The following is an 18,269-nucleotide window of genomic DNA, read 5'->3' on the forward strand; positions in this document are numbered from 1 at the left end:
TATCAAAGTGCAGGACAAATTCAGCTACCACTTTGCATTTACCAATATAAAAGCAAGAATTAAAAGAAATTGTGTTTTTTTTTAACATTTAACATGCATATTGCATTAAAATATATTTTTTTCTCTTAAGGTTGACTAAGAATCTAGGCCCAGTGTCAGGGATTTATCACCAGGCTGATCGCCTATGCAAATAGCTCAAATCAGTTAACTCTTTCAGAACCCGAAAATATTAGGCCATTTAAAAATATGCTTATTTCTAAGCTACTACATATTTTGCAAACACATTTTTTGAATACATTATACATTTTTATTTAGGGCTAACTGGAAGATGTGTGGCATTTTAAAGAATGATTTGTTAGGGAAAGAATGACTTTTAATTCAAGCTCACTTGGTCAAGCTGCCATAGTCAAGCTGTCGGAGATGCACGCCTCGAAACGCTGGATCATTTTAGTTCATGTTGGGAGAATACGCTAGTGTATTCTCGGCAGCCTAAAATGCGCTGATAAATAGGTTGGATGGGTCCAATGTCGGATCGCAAATACACGCGCGAACGTCCGATTGTTGTTTGATAATTTAGGGCCAGTGTCTGTACAAACTTTAATCTATGTTACAGTGTAGAACTAAGATTAAGATTGCACAGTTTAGATGCCATGCTATCACTGTCAACTGCTGGTCTAAAATGATGATCACAACCAATCAGTGTTGTCCTTAATCATCTCATCACCATGATGTTCAAAACTTGTGATCACAGGGGATCAGTTCTTAAGCATTACTTTTAGCTACAATTGTCACTATGTTGTACACAAATGGAGACATAGTGAAATCAAAAGTAAAAAAAAAATATTGAAACAGTCACAAAAAATTATCTGAAACTGTATTATAAAGTTATTTTAATAATTTTTAATTATAGGCTTATAAAGTGCATGGGTGGGGAATTTTGTAAAGCAGAGTACAAAAAATATTAAAGTGGAATACCAAATAAAATGTTCCTATGGAAAACCAAAACCATGAAAAATGTATTTAGGTAGCCAAATTCTTTATAAGGTTCTATTTTAAAAAAAATAGGGAATCAGACATTCCTTTACACATTCCCTCGTGGGAATCTTCCAGGTCCATGTGTTTTAGTGGCAGTAATTGATTCCCACCTGAGAATGCTTGAGGGAATGTCAGATTCTCTGTTTTAATATTGGAGCCCATGGAGTTACCATGTTAAGCAATGCATGCTGGCACTTCTAAATGTGGACTATTCATCTATTCTTCAAGAACCTTTTGATATGAAAGAATTAGGCCATTGAAAGTCTTCTTACCAGTTAAATATTAGCTGTAATGATACATGACTCAATTGCTTTTATACTAGGTAATTCTGTATGAATTTTCTTTACATTTCTGACCTTTTTGTTATCAGAAATGACTTCTCATAACCAGGAAAATTATATAATTGAAACATTCCATAATTTTTCTGATAAATATATTAATATAGAACTACTGAGGGAAAGGTTTAATACCGGCTACCTACTTTAATAAGGAAATGAACCACTGCTGAGTCTAGCTTCCTACAATATGCACAATGGCAGGTGATGCAGTGTTTTTTACTTTCTTTTTCAATAGATAATAGGACCAATTTCCAAAGTTTTAACATAAATTTTAACATGTGAAACATTGGGGTAACCTTTTGGAAGATGCTAGAACATCTCAGTTTGTGATAGTGACACCTACTAATTAAAAAAAAATATGGAAATCACAACATGATTTTTTTAAATACATAGCAATAGTTATAGAGACCAAAGGACTTGCTGTAAGGTATAGGAATACATGCCCATGCCAAAGGTGTCATTTTTGTTGATTGTTTGACATGATTGTTGATCAGTTGCACAGATCAGTGTTTCTAAACCAGGGTTCCTCCAGAGATTGCTAGGGGTTCCTTGAGCAGTGAGCAATTTGTGCCCCTTGGGTCACTTTAACTGATGCCAGTGATTTGTTTGGCTAACTGTAAGGGTGACATTCTTACCAATGCTCAAAAATGTGAGAGGCATTCTTCCTACTGACCTCCACACTTATGTGGAAATTGGAATGTAATGTGATGTAAATATGTGGAATGGAAGTGTAATGTGATGTAATGTTAAGTGATTATAATCATAATAAAAATTGTGAATTTCAGATGCCACATCCCTCTGAGGAAGTTGGTTGGCAGGGTGAAATAAGGTTGTGGCATAGAGTTTCTGGTGGGATGTTGCTTGGCACCGCTGCCAGACATTTTACCCAGTTAGGTTTGCACTTGGACCAAATCACTTTAGGCACAATTAAATCTTTTAGCTTTTATGAGGGCTTTAGAGTTGTATTTCTGTTTTAGGAAATCTGGTAAAAAAAAAAGATGCCGGAACTCGGTTACAGTAAGTTTAATGAGAAAAAAAAGCCCTGGTTTTACTAATTCCTGTTTGAAGAAAAGCACAGCCATGTGTGTTATCTCTTTATTTTTTGTTTGGTTGTATTTTGAAACATATAAATAGCCACTAAATTTGTGATCCAAACAATTTCATTTCTGTCATGGTACAATATATGGCCCCCAGCTGCCACTAGGGGCCACTGAAGCTTCATACAACTGTTTCCACTTTAAATCCATATGCTTGATGACATTTAATTAACTATGTCCAGCTAAATTGTGATGCGTGTTTCACTATCAGTGTTCACCATTGTAGGCAAAAGGAGATGTTACGTAGGTAAAAGAAAAAAGGGAAGAACTAGGAAAAACTGGAGGAAAAGGTTATTCTTCCTAAGAGGACTATAACACTTTTTTTTTGTTTAAACTGATATTTTTATGCACCCCAGGAACTTCTTGTGCATTGTCTGGTAAGTGGAGATTTTGGCTTTTTATTAAAAGTCAGCAACTTAGTCTTCATCTTTATATCCAACTTTTTCCACTGGTCATTGACAAATGCAGAGAGCTGTCCTTCATGTGGGGGCTGTATAAAAATGTTTGGGTAATAAATATGGTGATAGAAACAAATCTTATATAAACTGAGGCACCTACTTTAACCTTAAAAAACAGGAAAACTAGGTATAAACCTAGGTCACAAAGTGCAGCCATCACTGCTAAAATTCAAACCAGTAATCAACATAAATGCCAATAACTCCAAAACTCACATCATTTAAAAACGCATGGAGACATTTCAACCAAATTTGCCATACATATGACTGAGCCTCATGTGAGTGCACCAGTCATCTTTGTACAGCGCTGTACAATATGTCAGAGCTATATTTGTATGTATGTATGTATGTGTGTCATCACTAGGAAATGCATGAAGACATTTCAGGAAAATAAGAGAGTGAGTGGTGGTTTAAAATTCAAATTCTGGATTCTGTGTCCTTGGGGACAGTGTTCCAACCCTCTAGTGGTCAATAGAATATATAAAAAAATGAATGTAATGTGGCAAAACAAGAATGTATTGTAATAAGTGATACAGCAACAATGATCAGTGATGAGCCACTATACAAGTTGTGGTCCCATGTGGTACATTTGGGGCCCTGGAGGGCGCTATACATGAGTCATCTACTTTTGTATGCACATATATATCCATATCTTGTATTACTGCAAAAGAGTATCAGTTCAAGGTGACCACCATCTCTCGGAAACCAATCAACACATTTCAACTAATCTTGTTAGACATATGACTCAGACTCATGTGAGTGCACCACTGATCTTTGTACAGCGCTGTGCTATATGTCAGAGCTAAATTTTGGATGTATGTATTTTATATATATAGATGTGTGTATGTGATCACTAGGAAACACGTGGAGACATTTCAAGCAAACTTGCCATGTTCCACCATCACTCAGAAACGCATTGAGACATTTAAAGCAAACTTGCTAGACATATGACTCGGACTCATATGAGTGCACTAGTAATCTTTGTACAGCACTGTGCTATATGTCAGAGTTATATTTGCATGTATGTATGTGTGCATGTATTGCTCAGTGACAGTGTGCCTTTTGTTTACATACTTTTTTTTGGACTCTTTTACAAATTTCTAGTCTGTAATAATGTCTTTGAGAAAACGTAAGGCAATTGGCCGAGTGCAATCAAAGGCAAAAAAAATGAAACAACACCGTAGACAAGAAATTCCTGAGGACAGAAACAGAAGACTTGCCACGCTGCGTGAGAGAGCTACTACATCTAGAGCTTCAGAGATAGTACAACAGCATGAGGCGCAACTACAGGATAACAGGGAAAGAGCTATTACATCTATAGGTTAAGAGACAGTACAACAGCGTGATGCCCAACTACAGGAAATGAGAGATAGAGCTACTACATCCAAAGCTTCAGAGACAGTACAAAGCCTAAGACCCGACTACAGGAAATGAGAGAAAGAGCTACTATATCTAGAGCTTCAGAGACAGTACAACAGCATGAGGCCCAACTACAGGATAAGAGAGATAGAGCTACTACATCTAGAGCTTCAGAACAACAGCTTGGGACCTGAGTCTCCTGGTATTTGCTGCAAAAAAGGGAAAGTCAAACTCTGCCAACTGGAAACACCACCCCAAGAACTTTGGAATTACACATCAGCAAATACCTCAGAGTCAAAGAATTTTGTTAATAACATCAGAAAATGCAACTCATGTTTCCAAATGACATTATTCAGCGCCACATCAGTTGTTCAACAGCCTGGTTTTCCATCCACATTCACAGTGCAAAATTTACCATAAAGCGGGATTGTTACTTCCGCTGCTAGATCAACAAATCATCAAAATTTCTTCAACTATATTTTATTGAAAACGAACTAATAGAAACTGACCAGAGGTGCACCTACATATCAGATTGTCTTAAAGTTACAAAGGATGTTTCATGAGCGCAATGTTCTTATTAAAACATTTAAAACAACATTGGAAAATATGCCATCAATTTGGGTAATTTAATTGTATTTTAATTTAATTGTATATTGTACTTATACATTTAAACCTGTAAAAAAAAACATTTTTTGACTTAACACTACAGTTTTATTCGATTCTGTGTTTTCTTTAATATAAGATTGCAATAAATAAACAATCTGACAACGCCTGGTAATCAGCTAGTTGTTGTGTAAAGGTAAATCTTTCAGCCAGTCAGATGTTTCCTATTCAAGTAGAGGAGGGTGGCCTTAAACATGGCCCAGCTCATCATACTATTTATCATCAACACAATCACTCACATGTTTGCGCTAGTAGGAAAATTGAAAGAGAAACTGCTTTGCTGTCGGCAAAATGCACTGGCATAAGATATCACCTAAAATGTATAATTTACTTATATAAATAATATAGATATGTCCCTGTTTAAATAATTATGTCCCGTATACAAGCTTTCAGCAGGTCCTGAATTGTTGCATGAAAATTACAATAGGCATTTCTGTTGCAAGAGCTTCATTTGCTTTATACAAAGCCTGATGATAATGAGGTATACAAATTAATTCTCAAAGGTTTTCAAGCATTAAAGATCACTTTAGAATCCGAGCTGGAAACAAGCTGTAGACAGTGTTGATGAGTATGCGTATAATAAATAATGCTGTTTAGCTTTAAGATGTCCAAGTTGTCGGTATTCTGATATCTGTTTTAACACACGATAGCACACTCCCTATTTGCATAATATTGTGCTTATAGGATGAAAAATATCAATAAATCTGCCATCTATGTTTAACGCTTCTCTTATCTTCACCATTACAAATCAACATCAAAGATAGGGCCAGTATTCTTTTAAAGCTACATGAAGAGTAAAAATAGTTAGGTTTTTATTCAATATATACTGTAATAATTCCAGTCATGTTTTTTAATATCTGTTTTACAACACTATGTTTAACATATTAAGATCTAATATCGTTGCAATATTAAACAAAGAAATGAAGTCTTTATGCTCCAATGACATATTCCCCTTGTTTATCCTATGATGGTGCCATCTGTCTGCTCACTTCAGCACCATGCATTTATCTCAAGTACCATTTAGAGGGATGCAGGGATACTCAATATTTATAACATATTTTTAGCATTTCTTGAATTTGAAGTAGCATTTTTATTTTTGTTATAAGTTAGTGAAACATTTTAAGAAGTTGTAAATTCTGTTCCTTCCAGATAGTTTTGTCTACTGCAGTCTGTATCTACTATCATAAAAAGTAAGATACGGCCACAGATTTGCATTCAATCTCAGGCCTGTCTTCATTTTCCCTGGTTGCGGTAATCTATTAGATGGAGATTAGTAAACATATTCACTCACATGGTTATGTGAAAAAGTAAGTACAAGCAGGCAAACATTATGGGGCTGCTTTATTAAAGTTCCCTGAACTGAGGAAGATAGACTATCATATGAGAAACTGGATGATTCAGTAAGCCTGGAAACGGATTTCAAAAAAATAATTTGGTATTAGTTGGAAAATGTTTTCAGTCCTAGACCAGATCCATTTCAGGTGTGCTTGATCACACAGGTTCTCTCATGTCTCGAGTCATGGAGAGCTTTAATAAATCAGGGCCTGTATCATTTAAACTGATCATATATATAAAGATCAGATACTTTAACAAATGACAAAATAAAATATCATGTATCTAGATTTTTGATATGTAAAAAGTAAATATACCACTACATATATTAACTCTCAAATCCATTAAATTAGAATTTAATGGATTTAAAATGGATCCAAATGGCAGCATGCAGGTGGAACCTGATTTATTCAAACCTCAAATAACTAGATCTCCAAACTAAGGTTGTGGATTCATAAAAAACTAGCAAGAGATTTGAAAAGACTGGTAAATTATTTGACCCCAGGCATCTTTATGTCTGGCTGCAATATACAGATGTTGACTTGTTTCAAAAAACATTGATAACTTTTTTTGTGATGAGTTGTCTATGTAGATAATACAAGTACAAATAATACTACACAGTGGATTACTGTACGATACACACATGCCATCAAAAATTTTTTGCAGGTCCTTTGTAGCATTATGCTACAAAGGGGGTGGGGGGTTGCTTTATATTTCTCAACAAACGGTTTTCTAAACATTCACTTTTTAATGACATTGTAAATTCTGCAAATTGCAAGCAGGGAGTATTTATGCTATGTATACATGTGCAATATTGTTGAAAACAATATTGATTAACAAAAAAAAGTGCACAACGACAAGCCAACCACAACTATGAACGAAGAATGTCACTGGAAACGAATCACCATCCTGGGAGATCCGTCTGGGAGACAATCAGTCGCTATTTATAGTGTGTATGGTCAATCAGTGATCGTGGATTGCGAATTTGAACGAACGTGCGTTGCAACACACAACATCACAATAAATAAACATGTAAAAACACAGTAACCATAGATAGATAGATAGATAGATAGATAGATAGATAGATAGATAGATAGATAGATAGATAGATACTGTGTTTCCCTAAAAACAAGACCTACTCCGAAAATAAACCCTAGCATGCTAATCATGCAAGGGGGAAATATAGGCCGAAAGTAAGAGCTATCGGCTTCTTCAGAGAGTAGAGTCACGTGGTACGCGAAGGGATACCAAGAGGACAGAGAGCAGAGAGAGAGCAGGAGATTTTAAAAGCACTGGAGCAGGGGGTCAAGAAATCGCAGGGTGGGTATTACCTACTCTAGTGTGACACTACAACTTTATTAGGAGGTTGGTAGACTCTCTTTTCAAAGGGTGGTCGCTAATATTTCATTCATTAGCAGCAATGCATATTTATTGATTGTTTTTTTTTTTTTTTGGTTTTACTTAGATTTATATTGGTTACTGTTCTGTGTCTGCATGTTACTCTTTGAGTCATATGGTAATTGTCAGCACATTTTCTTGTTATGGTTCACTTGTTTGCTTATGAAGCTTATGAAGTGTTTTTTTTCATTAATCATTTTTGTCCATTCTTATTCATGACTTCATGTATATACCAGAAAAATATGTGATTTTGACAGATCACAGGTAACACAGAGGTATCTTTCTATAGATTTTTTGTACATGAGAAAAATAAGACATCCCCTGAAAATAAGCCCAATGCGATTTTCAGAGGTAAAATTAATATAAGACCCAGTCTTATTTTCGGTGAAACATGGTAGATATACACACATAATGTGTAATTTTATCATTGACAATTGTTTTCACTTTCCAGTGCTGTTCTCTGTCCTTCCTCTTCTGCATCTCTTCCCAGTGCTGTTCTCTGTCCTTCCTCTTCTGCGTCACATCCAGTGCAGTTCTTAGTCCTTCGTCATCTGCGTCACTCTCTAGTGCTGTTCTCTGTTCTTCCTCTTCTGCAGCACTTTCCAGCGCTGTTTTCTTCCCTTCCTCTTATGTGTCACATCCAGTGCTGTTCTCTGACGATCGATCAATTGTGAATAATCGTTGATCTGTCGTTAGTCGTTTGTTTTCTAACGACAATTATTGCACGTGTGTACTTAGATATAATAATGAAGATATCCCCAGTATATAGAATTTAGCTTTATTATCCAATCTACACACAGCTGCTTTATACAAGCTCAGTGCTGCTAAGTTTAGGCATAATGCACTTACATTCCAAGAGTTAAAATGTGCTTAACCCATACTGGGAAAAATATCATGTTGACCCAAAAGCAATAGTTTTACTTGTTCCCCAGCCCTAAATGAGTATTATTTATATTGATTCCTGGGGTTCAGCTTTGAATTCAGTAAATATTTGTAACTGCCATAATTTTGTGGAGTGGCTGCACACAGATAAGTATGGCCCATAATCGGTAAGTGCGCTGTTTATGCTTGCTAATTATGGCAGAAGCTCAGCAACCACGGAGTTTAGTTCCTCTTGAGAAAGAGAAGAAGAATAGGATTGTCCAATGCTTTGTCTATATATATTACGTATTAAATTTTAAATAATGCTGAAATTCAACTTATCTATATGTTACACATTTATATCTTTTTCTGGCTTGAATAGAAAGCTGGTCCATATACTATTTTTATATCAGCTTTTGAGGTAAACAGAAGTATTCAATCACATCAACATTAAATGATATCCTTACATAGTGGTGTAATCATATACTCTGTAGCCAGAAATATTTTGTTACACAGAAGTACACTGCCAAGACTTGTTTTATTGCAATTAAAAAAAATTCAGGTTTCTCCTGTTTCTGAATCATCAGTATCCTAATAAGCATCAATGCTACAGTCACAACTTCCTGCTTGGGAACCAAGCCAATCATCTGAACAAATTTTAAAGAGTTAAATGGGCTGTGCATGTAAGTTAAGAAGTTTCATCAAACTATGTGGGAGTTTTTCGATGCAGCCACAGCTTCAGGGACAAAGCTGGTTTATCTCTTGAGAAGTCGTCTATTTCAGGAAAAGGTTAGTTACTAAAACAATACTAATTTGGTGTTCAGACTGAACAGAAACATTAAATGTGAGTGTGCACTTTAAAGATGAATTTACTAAAGGATTTGTTAGGATGGACTTATCAAGGAGTGACAGAACTTTATGTTAGATGGCTATGACCCAACAGAGTCATTACAGTACATTTCTTTTCTATGGCTGAACATTTAAACACCATAAAAGTTTTACCTTTATGTAGTTGTCAATAATAGAAATGAACTGGAAATAGAAATAAGGAAGTGTTTTACAAGATTAGATATCCATGACTATATAAAAATAAAATATGTATATACGAGTCCTTTGTTGATCTGGGGCAGTGTACTGCAAATTTACAACTCATTTTACATTGTAAATGTGACAGTCAAATTTGTCACTCAGGATTTTCTACATAGGGTTGTGACTAGGTAACATTGTCCGATGACATCATTGACATTGGATCCCTTTTTTAAAGATGCAGTATCTGATAAAGGGTAACAGCTTGCAGCCAACCCCCCCCCCCCCAACCCCCTAATATTCTAACCAGATGCCCATGCATGCAATCTGGGTGGCCAGGAAAAGAAAGGACAATAGGCATGTGCCCCTTCTGTACCAGACCAGGCCTAATAAGGGTCCTATTGCAGAGAGACCTGGCCTCGGGTCCCCCAAAATGGATGTAGGGGCATATAATATGAGCTTATTGTGGAAGCCCCTTTCATTAGTTGGCATCCAGATAGCCTCCTTCTACCAGTACAGGAATACATTAGGCTAAAGAGGTAAAGCAAATGAACACACAGATAACTTGAAAAAAATAATTCATGAAAATAAAACACAAACACATACTTACTGAGTTCAAAAATAAAATGTATTTGTGCTCCCATAAGTCAATATCCATTAAATTGCCAAGTGATGTAAATCATGATAACCCCACAACAAGCCAATGCTTATACACTCCCACCACTATATGACAGATTCACCTGGCTGATGCATTAACATTGGAAATCCCAGGTGATATCATTGGTCTTATGTGGTCAACAATGTTACCCAGGATTCCCAGCGCTATTGTTTGCCATTGTAGCTCTTTTGACCATGGTTTAAAAAAACATGCAGTGCGTTATGGTCTCAAACTGAATACTCTATGTTCAATGACTCTCAAACCAGAAAACTACAATCAGTACAAGGCTTATTTTTATTATCAGTTTTTATTCAAATAAAAAGTTATTTCAGTGCCGCATTGATGTGTACAGGGGACACACTGGGTCTAAATTAATGCTTTCAAGACTGGAGAAAATAGACTAATATGGGAAAACCTCAGTGATCCAGCAAAAGTCATTTGATAATTATTGGCCAGTATTTTCAATCCTGAGGCAGATCCATTCCAGGATTGTTGAATCACCCATATTTGGCAAAATAAAAGCAAAAGATGGAATTAGGAAATAATTCATTTGCTGGGCCACCCTGGATCTCCCATGATAATGTTCTCAAGTCTTGAAGAACTTTAAGTCAAACCGACGGTCTCATTTAAAAAAAAATAACATTTACAGTATTTGTACCATTTAAAAAAAAATAACATTTACAGTATTTGTACCTGTTGATGTTAGTCTTAATGTAATATAATGTAAAACTAGGTTTGTCGAATGAAAAAATATAATGGCAGCATATGAAATATTATACAGTAATTTTTAAGTGACATGTGCTGCACCTTTGAGCCAAGGAACATTTCTGACTTTTACTTAAAAAATAGTAAAAAGATAGTTTTAAATGTATAAAAACTGCATTACAAATTTTAGCATTTTTCACATAAGAATGTCTAACATGGGATGTGGTAATGGGAACTCACATTCACAAATTAGGCACATACTAATTTTGGTATTTTGGTGTAAATTGTTTTCATTGCCAGTGAACTTATTTCTTTGCAGTAAACCCTTTGTTCCTTATTTAGAGAGAACTTTTTAAACTTTGTTATGCTGCCTTTAGGGAAAAGCAAAAATGTCCCCTCATTATTCTTTTTTTTTTAGGGGTTTTCCTCCAGAAAAACCCAGACAGCAAACATAACACATAATAAAAAATGTAAACCGACAGTAAACTACTGACAATCAAAGAATAAAATGAACTACCAGAAAGACCTTGAAAAACACCATTTACAATCAAAAATAAAGAGTAGAACTTTAACCCAAGCAGCGTTTTGAGCAAAATTCAGAAATTTTGATTAGGTAAAATTTTGCTGATGTTGGAATCAGTTTTGTTTCCTGAAAATATTCAATTTTTATTTGCTTAGCATATAATAATACATTAATACCTACCTTTTATGTTGGCAGCAAGTGATAATTGTGAAAGATTTAGGTTATTACTTTAAAAGCATTTTGCAATTCAAATGACGTTGGTACATAGATAATGGATTGTCAGTCCTGTATGCCAACTTTAGTCAAAACATAATAACAAAGCATGAATTCCTTTATACTGAAATCACTGCAATCTTTACTAAAACTAGGTTTTGATAAACTTAAAATGTGTTAGATACCTAAAAACAAATGTATTTGTTAAGATTTTTTTTTATAGGCCAGAGCAATTTATCATTTCTTGTATAGGCCTGGTAATTCGACTATAATTTTGTCATTACCATTGCCCAGTATAATATATATATATACACACACCAATTAAATAGGCATACATGTTATTCATAAAAAATACAGTTTAAAAAAATACACAAAATACTGTTTTCATTTTTTGTAAGATCTCTTTAACTACATCAGTTCAGTTAGGCTTTGTATGTAAACATTGGCAGCATTTAAAAAGGTTTGCTCATGTGCTATGTATATGTACATGGTCAACAGGGTTTTAATGGACAATAATTAGGGCTTTAGGTAAGAATCAAAATTTTAGTTGTGAATGCTAGCTCTTTGGGCACTGGACTCTATTTCCTCCCTTTTTGTATTGTTGTGGACTTTTTTTTTTGTTGATGTGGTTTGGGGTCAGTGGTTGTTTTTAACTGCTGTCCTTCCCAAAATGGGCTCCTTTACATGTCACTTCCTGCATCGTTCAAACGATTGTATCTAGCATGTGTACACTATTGGTGGATATTATTTGAAAGATCGTATTGTTACAGCATGTACAAGATTGTGCACAATACGATCGTTCAAAATAATTGTGCATTATCGTTAGTTGTTCGTTTTCTAACTATAATTATTGCAAGTGTGTACCTAGCTTTAGGACTGCTGTTTCAAAAGGTTTTTTTGTCTATATCTTTTGGTATTTTATATACTATTATATACTTTTTCTATTGACTTTTAAGACAGTTGACATCTGCAAATGCAAAACTTTTGAAACAGAACTTACCTCACTTTACCATGAATTTTAATTATGTGTGCATGTAGTATATATAAACATTTATAGTGGGTGTGGTGCATAATTACCTGATAAGAATACATTAACTGCTCACACTTGCATTGCAGCACACTGGGGTTTACAGCCACTCATTATTGTGTTACTAATAATGTTGCATTCACAATTTTTGGTTACTAGTGGTGCTGCTCTTACACATGTACGTGGTTAACACACTGCACCATCTGGGCAAATATGAATGGGCTTTAAAAAGTTTTAAAATCAACTCATTATTAAGTTACTGCAGAATTCTGGTGGCCATGTGACTATTTAACATAGATTACTAGGAAAAGCAGGAGAGCAGAACTGCGAACAACAATTATTGTTACACTGAGGATTTGCACACATGCAAACAGTCACATTTGAATATAGAATAAAAAGATTGTGTATCTTATGGCCATAACAAATACTCTGGCTTGTACCTTCTACCTCTGCACAGCAAGAAACATGTACTTGTGGAATAATGTTTCTGCAAAGCATAGCTCTGTTCCTGACAGGCACACGAATGGAAAGCAGCAGCATTTTATAAATCCTTTTGTATTTGTGAATCACAAATGACTCACTTGAAACTAAGCTATAAAACTAAGGTGCACATCTGCAGTGTCTCATAACAAATGGCTGCATAATGATAAGAACTCCTTCATTCTAGTGCTGTAGGATTTGACTTACAATATCAGAACTATTTTATTTACAAAGTGAACATCCTGTGATCTGATTTTAATTTTTTTTTTCTAGTGATATGAATATATCGATGTGATCTTCTGACTAACATGGATGATTTAGTGGTTCTAGATCTGCTGGATTGCCCTGTGTGCTTGGGAAAATTGGATGCTACTGCAAAAGTGTTGCCATGCCAGCATACCTTCTGCCAGCCATGCTTGCAGCGGATTCTGAAATCTAAAAAAGAGCTAAGGTGTCCAGAATGTAGGACCCCAGTACATTGCAACATTGAAGAGCTGCCAGCAAACCTGTTGTTAGTACGCCTACTGGAAGGTATAAAAAGTGGGAAAGGCCTGATGAGGAAAAATTCCATTCAAAGAATGGGAGGACTTTTTGCCCAGGAATCCTTCAGGAAAACTCGTGAACAGAAATCAAACTATGAATCAAATTTCAGGCTGTTTCCAAAGAACAGCATGCCTTTGGAAGGGGTAAGAAGTACTACTGTATGTGCCTGTTCACTGAAACTGAAAAGTTTTAACATTTCTATATGATTATGTCTTGGCTGTAGGAAAATATTATAGTTATGAAAATCACTGTATTGTGGAAAAGCTATCTGTAATATATCACCACTACTGATCCTGAATTCTCGATTCCTATTGTAGACATATTTTCCTATTCTAGCACAGAATATATATTGGGTGCCAAAATTATTGACATTCAAAGGACAGTCTTGAGCAGATATAGTTATTTTTGTAAATGCCAAATGTTGAATTGTTTTAAATGTTAATCAAGAATTATAAATTGTTGAACATTAGGGTTGGGAGTGCATGTTGAGTTGTATAGATTGGTGGATAATCTTGTGACTTGGATCCTATACTGCATTGTTAAACAGATGGATGTTATTAAGCTTTACAGCAAATTAGTTTTAGAATTCTTGCAGACATGTTATTTGTCCAACAAGCTGGTATTTAAGCAATCACCTTTATAAAGTCATATACCCAGTTGGTATTGTCTCCTGGCTGGCTTTGAACTTGTCTTTGCGGTATTGCTGGTTAAAAATGTAAGTTGAACCCTTTGGTGGCTGGTGATTCTTTCCTTTTGTTCTTTCAAGGTACAATGTCATGCTATCCTGTAAGAACCCCTACCTGCTACTACATGCCCCTTAGTGTTCCTAACCTACTGTAAGCTCCATGTCAGATGGTGTCAAAGCTTACAATGTAACTTCTTCCTCCTCTTTGCCCGAAGACATTGTTCAAACCTTGTGATTGGAAGCTGCGGCCACAGCACTAAGTTTCGGGGGGCGGGTCAAATGCACCCTAGGAAAAGTTATTGATTCATGTTAAACGGTGAGCAGAAAAATGTGCACTAGAAAACTGCACAAAATTCCAGAGAACACAAAGCACATTCAGTGCATTTATCAGTATAAGTATATTGTGTGAACACAAAGAGGAATCTCATATACCTGTCCACACACAGAAAAATAAGCAATCTACGTCATGTCTGACATTGAATACAGCCAGAGTGTGTTTGGTTTGGCTTAAACATCACAGCACAAACAATATTGAACAATATTGTGTTTTGTGCAAGTTTGTACTAGGTCTGTCAATTCTAACTTGGTTTTCAAGCTAAAGATTCATTTTTCTAGCAGTCAGTTGTCAATGCAATGGGAAAGGATGATGTTCTCTACCTTGTTTACAGACAAATTTAAAATATTTTCAGCTATGGCTGGGCATACCTTGCATTCAAATTACTAAATGTAGCCTTTGTTTGGAAACTAATATACTGTTGTATTGAATTCTGTAGCTATTCAGTCCATACTGAACTAAACTAAAATATCAAGTTTTATAAATAAAGCATTTTTTCTGAACACACCATATTGCAGCTGAAAACTGGCAGATATAAACTATATGCAAATAAATACAGCATTGTACTTTTTAAAATGCAAACAATCTAAGTACCTAGATGTGACTTGGTATCAGTCTCCTTTAGGTCAAATACAAGTAAAAAGGAAGGCAACCAGTTCATGTGCTGACAAAGCAAAGTTGTAGAAAGATGAGCTCATCCCCACATCCTCTACTGTCTGTCTAGTTGGATTTTCCACTTACTGCTGCTCTGGAGATCAGTCATCTATAAGAACCTACACACCAATGAAGTTTGTTTTTAGAATGCCCAGAAACCCAAAATGTTGAGGTGCTATATAGCTGATAGCTATTTTTATAAAACACCAAAACATTTGGGCTTCTGGTGTATGCTGGATAAAGTGGAGTTTGTGTGTAGAAATGTAGTGGTTCATGATAATCTAGGCTAGCAGCCAATTTACCAATGTATTTTATGATCTATATTTTTATGATATTAGTGGCTTGGGGAGGCTTGGGGACCTTTTTTTGTGGCTTGGAATGTATCTAATGATAAAACTGAAAGCATGAAAAAAGCATATAAAAGTGGTTTCATTAAAACATTACTCAAATTGTGAAAATAGACCCTCCTTTTCTCTTTGTGTAGCTTGTATTTTCAGTAATATCATTGCAGAAATCTCTCACAATACATAAAATTCTCATTGTTCCAACTATATGTGCTAGGGGTTCAAAAATGTACCTAGCGAAACTGGATATGGTACATATTTTGATCTATATAATAAATGCCAAATTGATTTCTAAAGTAATAGTTTGGAAAAGGCCCATTTAAAATCTTGCAGATGTTTTTCCAGGTGATAGTAAAATGACAGATACGACAGTCAGACAGGTAGTCCAGGCTATGAAGTATTACTTTGCATTCTCAAATAGGTAAAATAATTCATATGTAAGATTTTCAACATGGAGACCTTACTTGTGCTTTTAAGCATAAAATTAATTTTACTGAATGACTAGTTTTAAAATGCAGCCTTTTAGTTTAATAAGCTTCACAGCTTATTTCCCATATTCTCCAAGTGGTTTCTCGCTCTCTCTTTCAAAAGCAATAATAACATATTTAGCTGATATGTTCTCTGAGGAGATTTGGACAAGGCATGTAGAGTAATAAATTAATGGTAAGTATCTTGATTTCATTAATATTAAAATGGATCTGAGATTAAAGCATAAAATCTCAACTTCTGAAGTTCAGTTTCAAATTTTTTCCAACATAAAATCAAGTTTTTTGTTAACTGTACATATATATAGAATAAACTTCTCTGAAGTTCTTCGCTTGAAAACCATATTTAGTTGCTCCAGCACAAAACAATTAGACTACCCATGTTCTTCACTGGTGAAGAGGATTGTCGAGCTCTGGAAATGTGTTGGCTTTTTATGTACAACCGTCCACTTTATTTTGACTCTTAGTTGTTTTATTTCGTAGTTCTATTGCCATTGACACACATACAAAAACCATCCTCAATAAAAATGATCCCTATGGTGTCATTGTTAACTATCTTTTATTCTAATTTGCTCAATGTCAAAGTACAGCATATATACATATATATATTTATATATATATTTACACACACAGTAACATTCAAAAATCCGGCCTTCAATAATTCGGATCCTTTAGTTTTCCATGGATTTTGGAGCGCATTTTCAAATTTACGCTGTTTTCTGAAGGCACTGTTTATGTTTTGATGGTGCTGTACTCCAGAATCAGCTGTTAGGTCTTGCTTTTCCTTCTGTAAAATGAAGCTGTTCCTGCTGCTGAGGATGCTGTTACTGTCAGTCATGAAGATGATCATCATGACAGCCTATCTGCTATTCTTTTCGAGGGTACAGTCATGATTAAAATTCTGAGGCACTATTTTGTTTAGTTGAAATAAAGTTCTGTAAAACTTTTTTATATATATATATATCTTCATCATTAAATTATTTGGACCAGTGAAGTAATATAGAGTGGTGGTACAGATGTTTTGTGGAGGAATGCATTATGTTCTGGGTAGTGCCTTAGCTGGCACCCCACTAAGCAGTTGGAGGGAATGTGAAGGCCTAAACACTATTTATGTTTTTGAATAGCTGGCTAGTAGTATGCATAAATTTTGCCATTTACATGTATATAAGTAAATAATTAAGCTCCCGATTCAAAGAGCCGACATAGGTAGAGTGTGTTTCTCTGTTTCCCCTTCAGTTTTTTTCCATTATGTACATCAGTACAAACAGTGCTTTTTTGTAAGAAAAAAGGTGCCGGAACACTGTCTTCCCCTTCATGAACGGACTTGGAAAATCTGTCAAAAAAAAAGGTGCCGGAACTCTGTTCTGGTGTGTTCAATGAGAAAAAAAGCCCTGAGTACAAAATAAAGTTCATTTTAAATATCAAAACTGTTTATATTAGGAAAATCAACAGGAAATCCAAACTCTTAAAGTTGTATTCTTTAAAGGGAAATTTTGCAGTTGGGATTATTTGTTGATACCTCTCCATGAAAGTAATTCTATTCTCATTACCCAAGCAGGACACAAGTAAGACAAAAAATGGTAGGAATAAAACACTTCCTATATAGAGATTTCAAAGAGATTTTTATTTACATACACTTATAACGATGTAAGGTTTATAGTATAACTACATGTTCTCAGTGGATTTTAGCAAGCAGGGGCTTCTCTGTAAAAAGTGTGCCTTAATGACAGTTAATGACAGTTCAAGGTGGAAATTGTCTATACCTATAAATCTCCACGAGATCCTCAAATGGCAGTAAATTCTGCCAGGAGATTTATTCCTCCCCTATTCAAATTATAGGTAACATTTTTAGGCTATAGGTACACTTTAAGCTTTTGTTTTTTGCAATAGATATGTAATAGATGAAGGGATTTGCTAATCTAAAAATTTCTAGCAATCAACTTCTTGCCTTATACCCTGAAAATATTGATATGAACAAATGAAAAGAAAAAAGGCCAGGGTATTTCTTAACTGGCAGTGTATTGAAAGAAAAGAATATAAAGTAACAATGTTTC

General features: G+C 35.0%; 1 protein-coding gene across 4 annotated transcripts in view; it reads left to right on the forward strand.

Moving 5' to 3' along the window:
• Positions 1-18,269, forward strand: part of SH3RF2 (SH3 domain containing ring finger 2) — a 126,930-nt gene that overhangs the window by 37,930 nt on the left and 70,731 nt on the right. For 2 of the 4 annotated variants that reach the window (XM_072400914.1, XM_072400917.1), the window contains exons 1-2: positions 9,095-9,327; positions 13,444-13,856. In XM_072400914.1, coding sequence (XP_072257015.1) covers positions 13,479-13,856 — 378 coding nt within the window. In that variant the 5' untranslated portion in view covers positions 9,095-9,327; positions 13,444-13,478. Of the gene's footprint in view, positions 1-9,094; positions 9,328-13,443; positions 13,857-18,269 lie in introns of those variants that run through there. The other 2 variants (XM_072400916.1, XM_072400915.1) reach the window with 1 other exon arrangement.

The sequence above is a fragment of the Pyxicephalus adspersus genome, chromosome 2 (assembly GCF_032062135.1).
Source record: "Pyxicephalus adspersus chromosome 2, UCB_Pads_2.0, whole genome shotgun sequence".
Taxonomy (NCBI): Eukaryota; Metazoa; Chordata; class Amphibia; order Anura; family Pyxicephalidae; genus Pyxicephalus; species Pyxicephalus adspersus.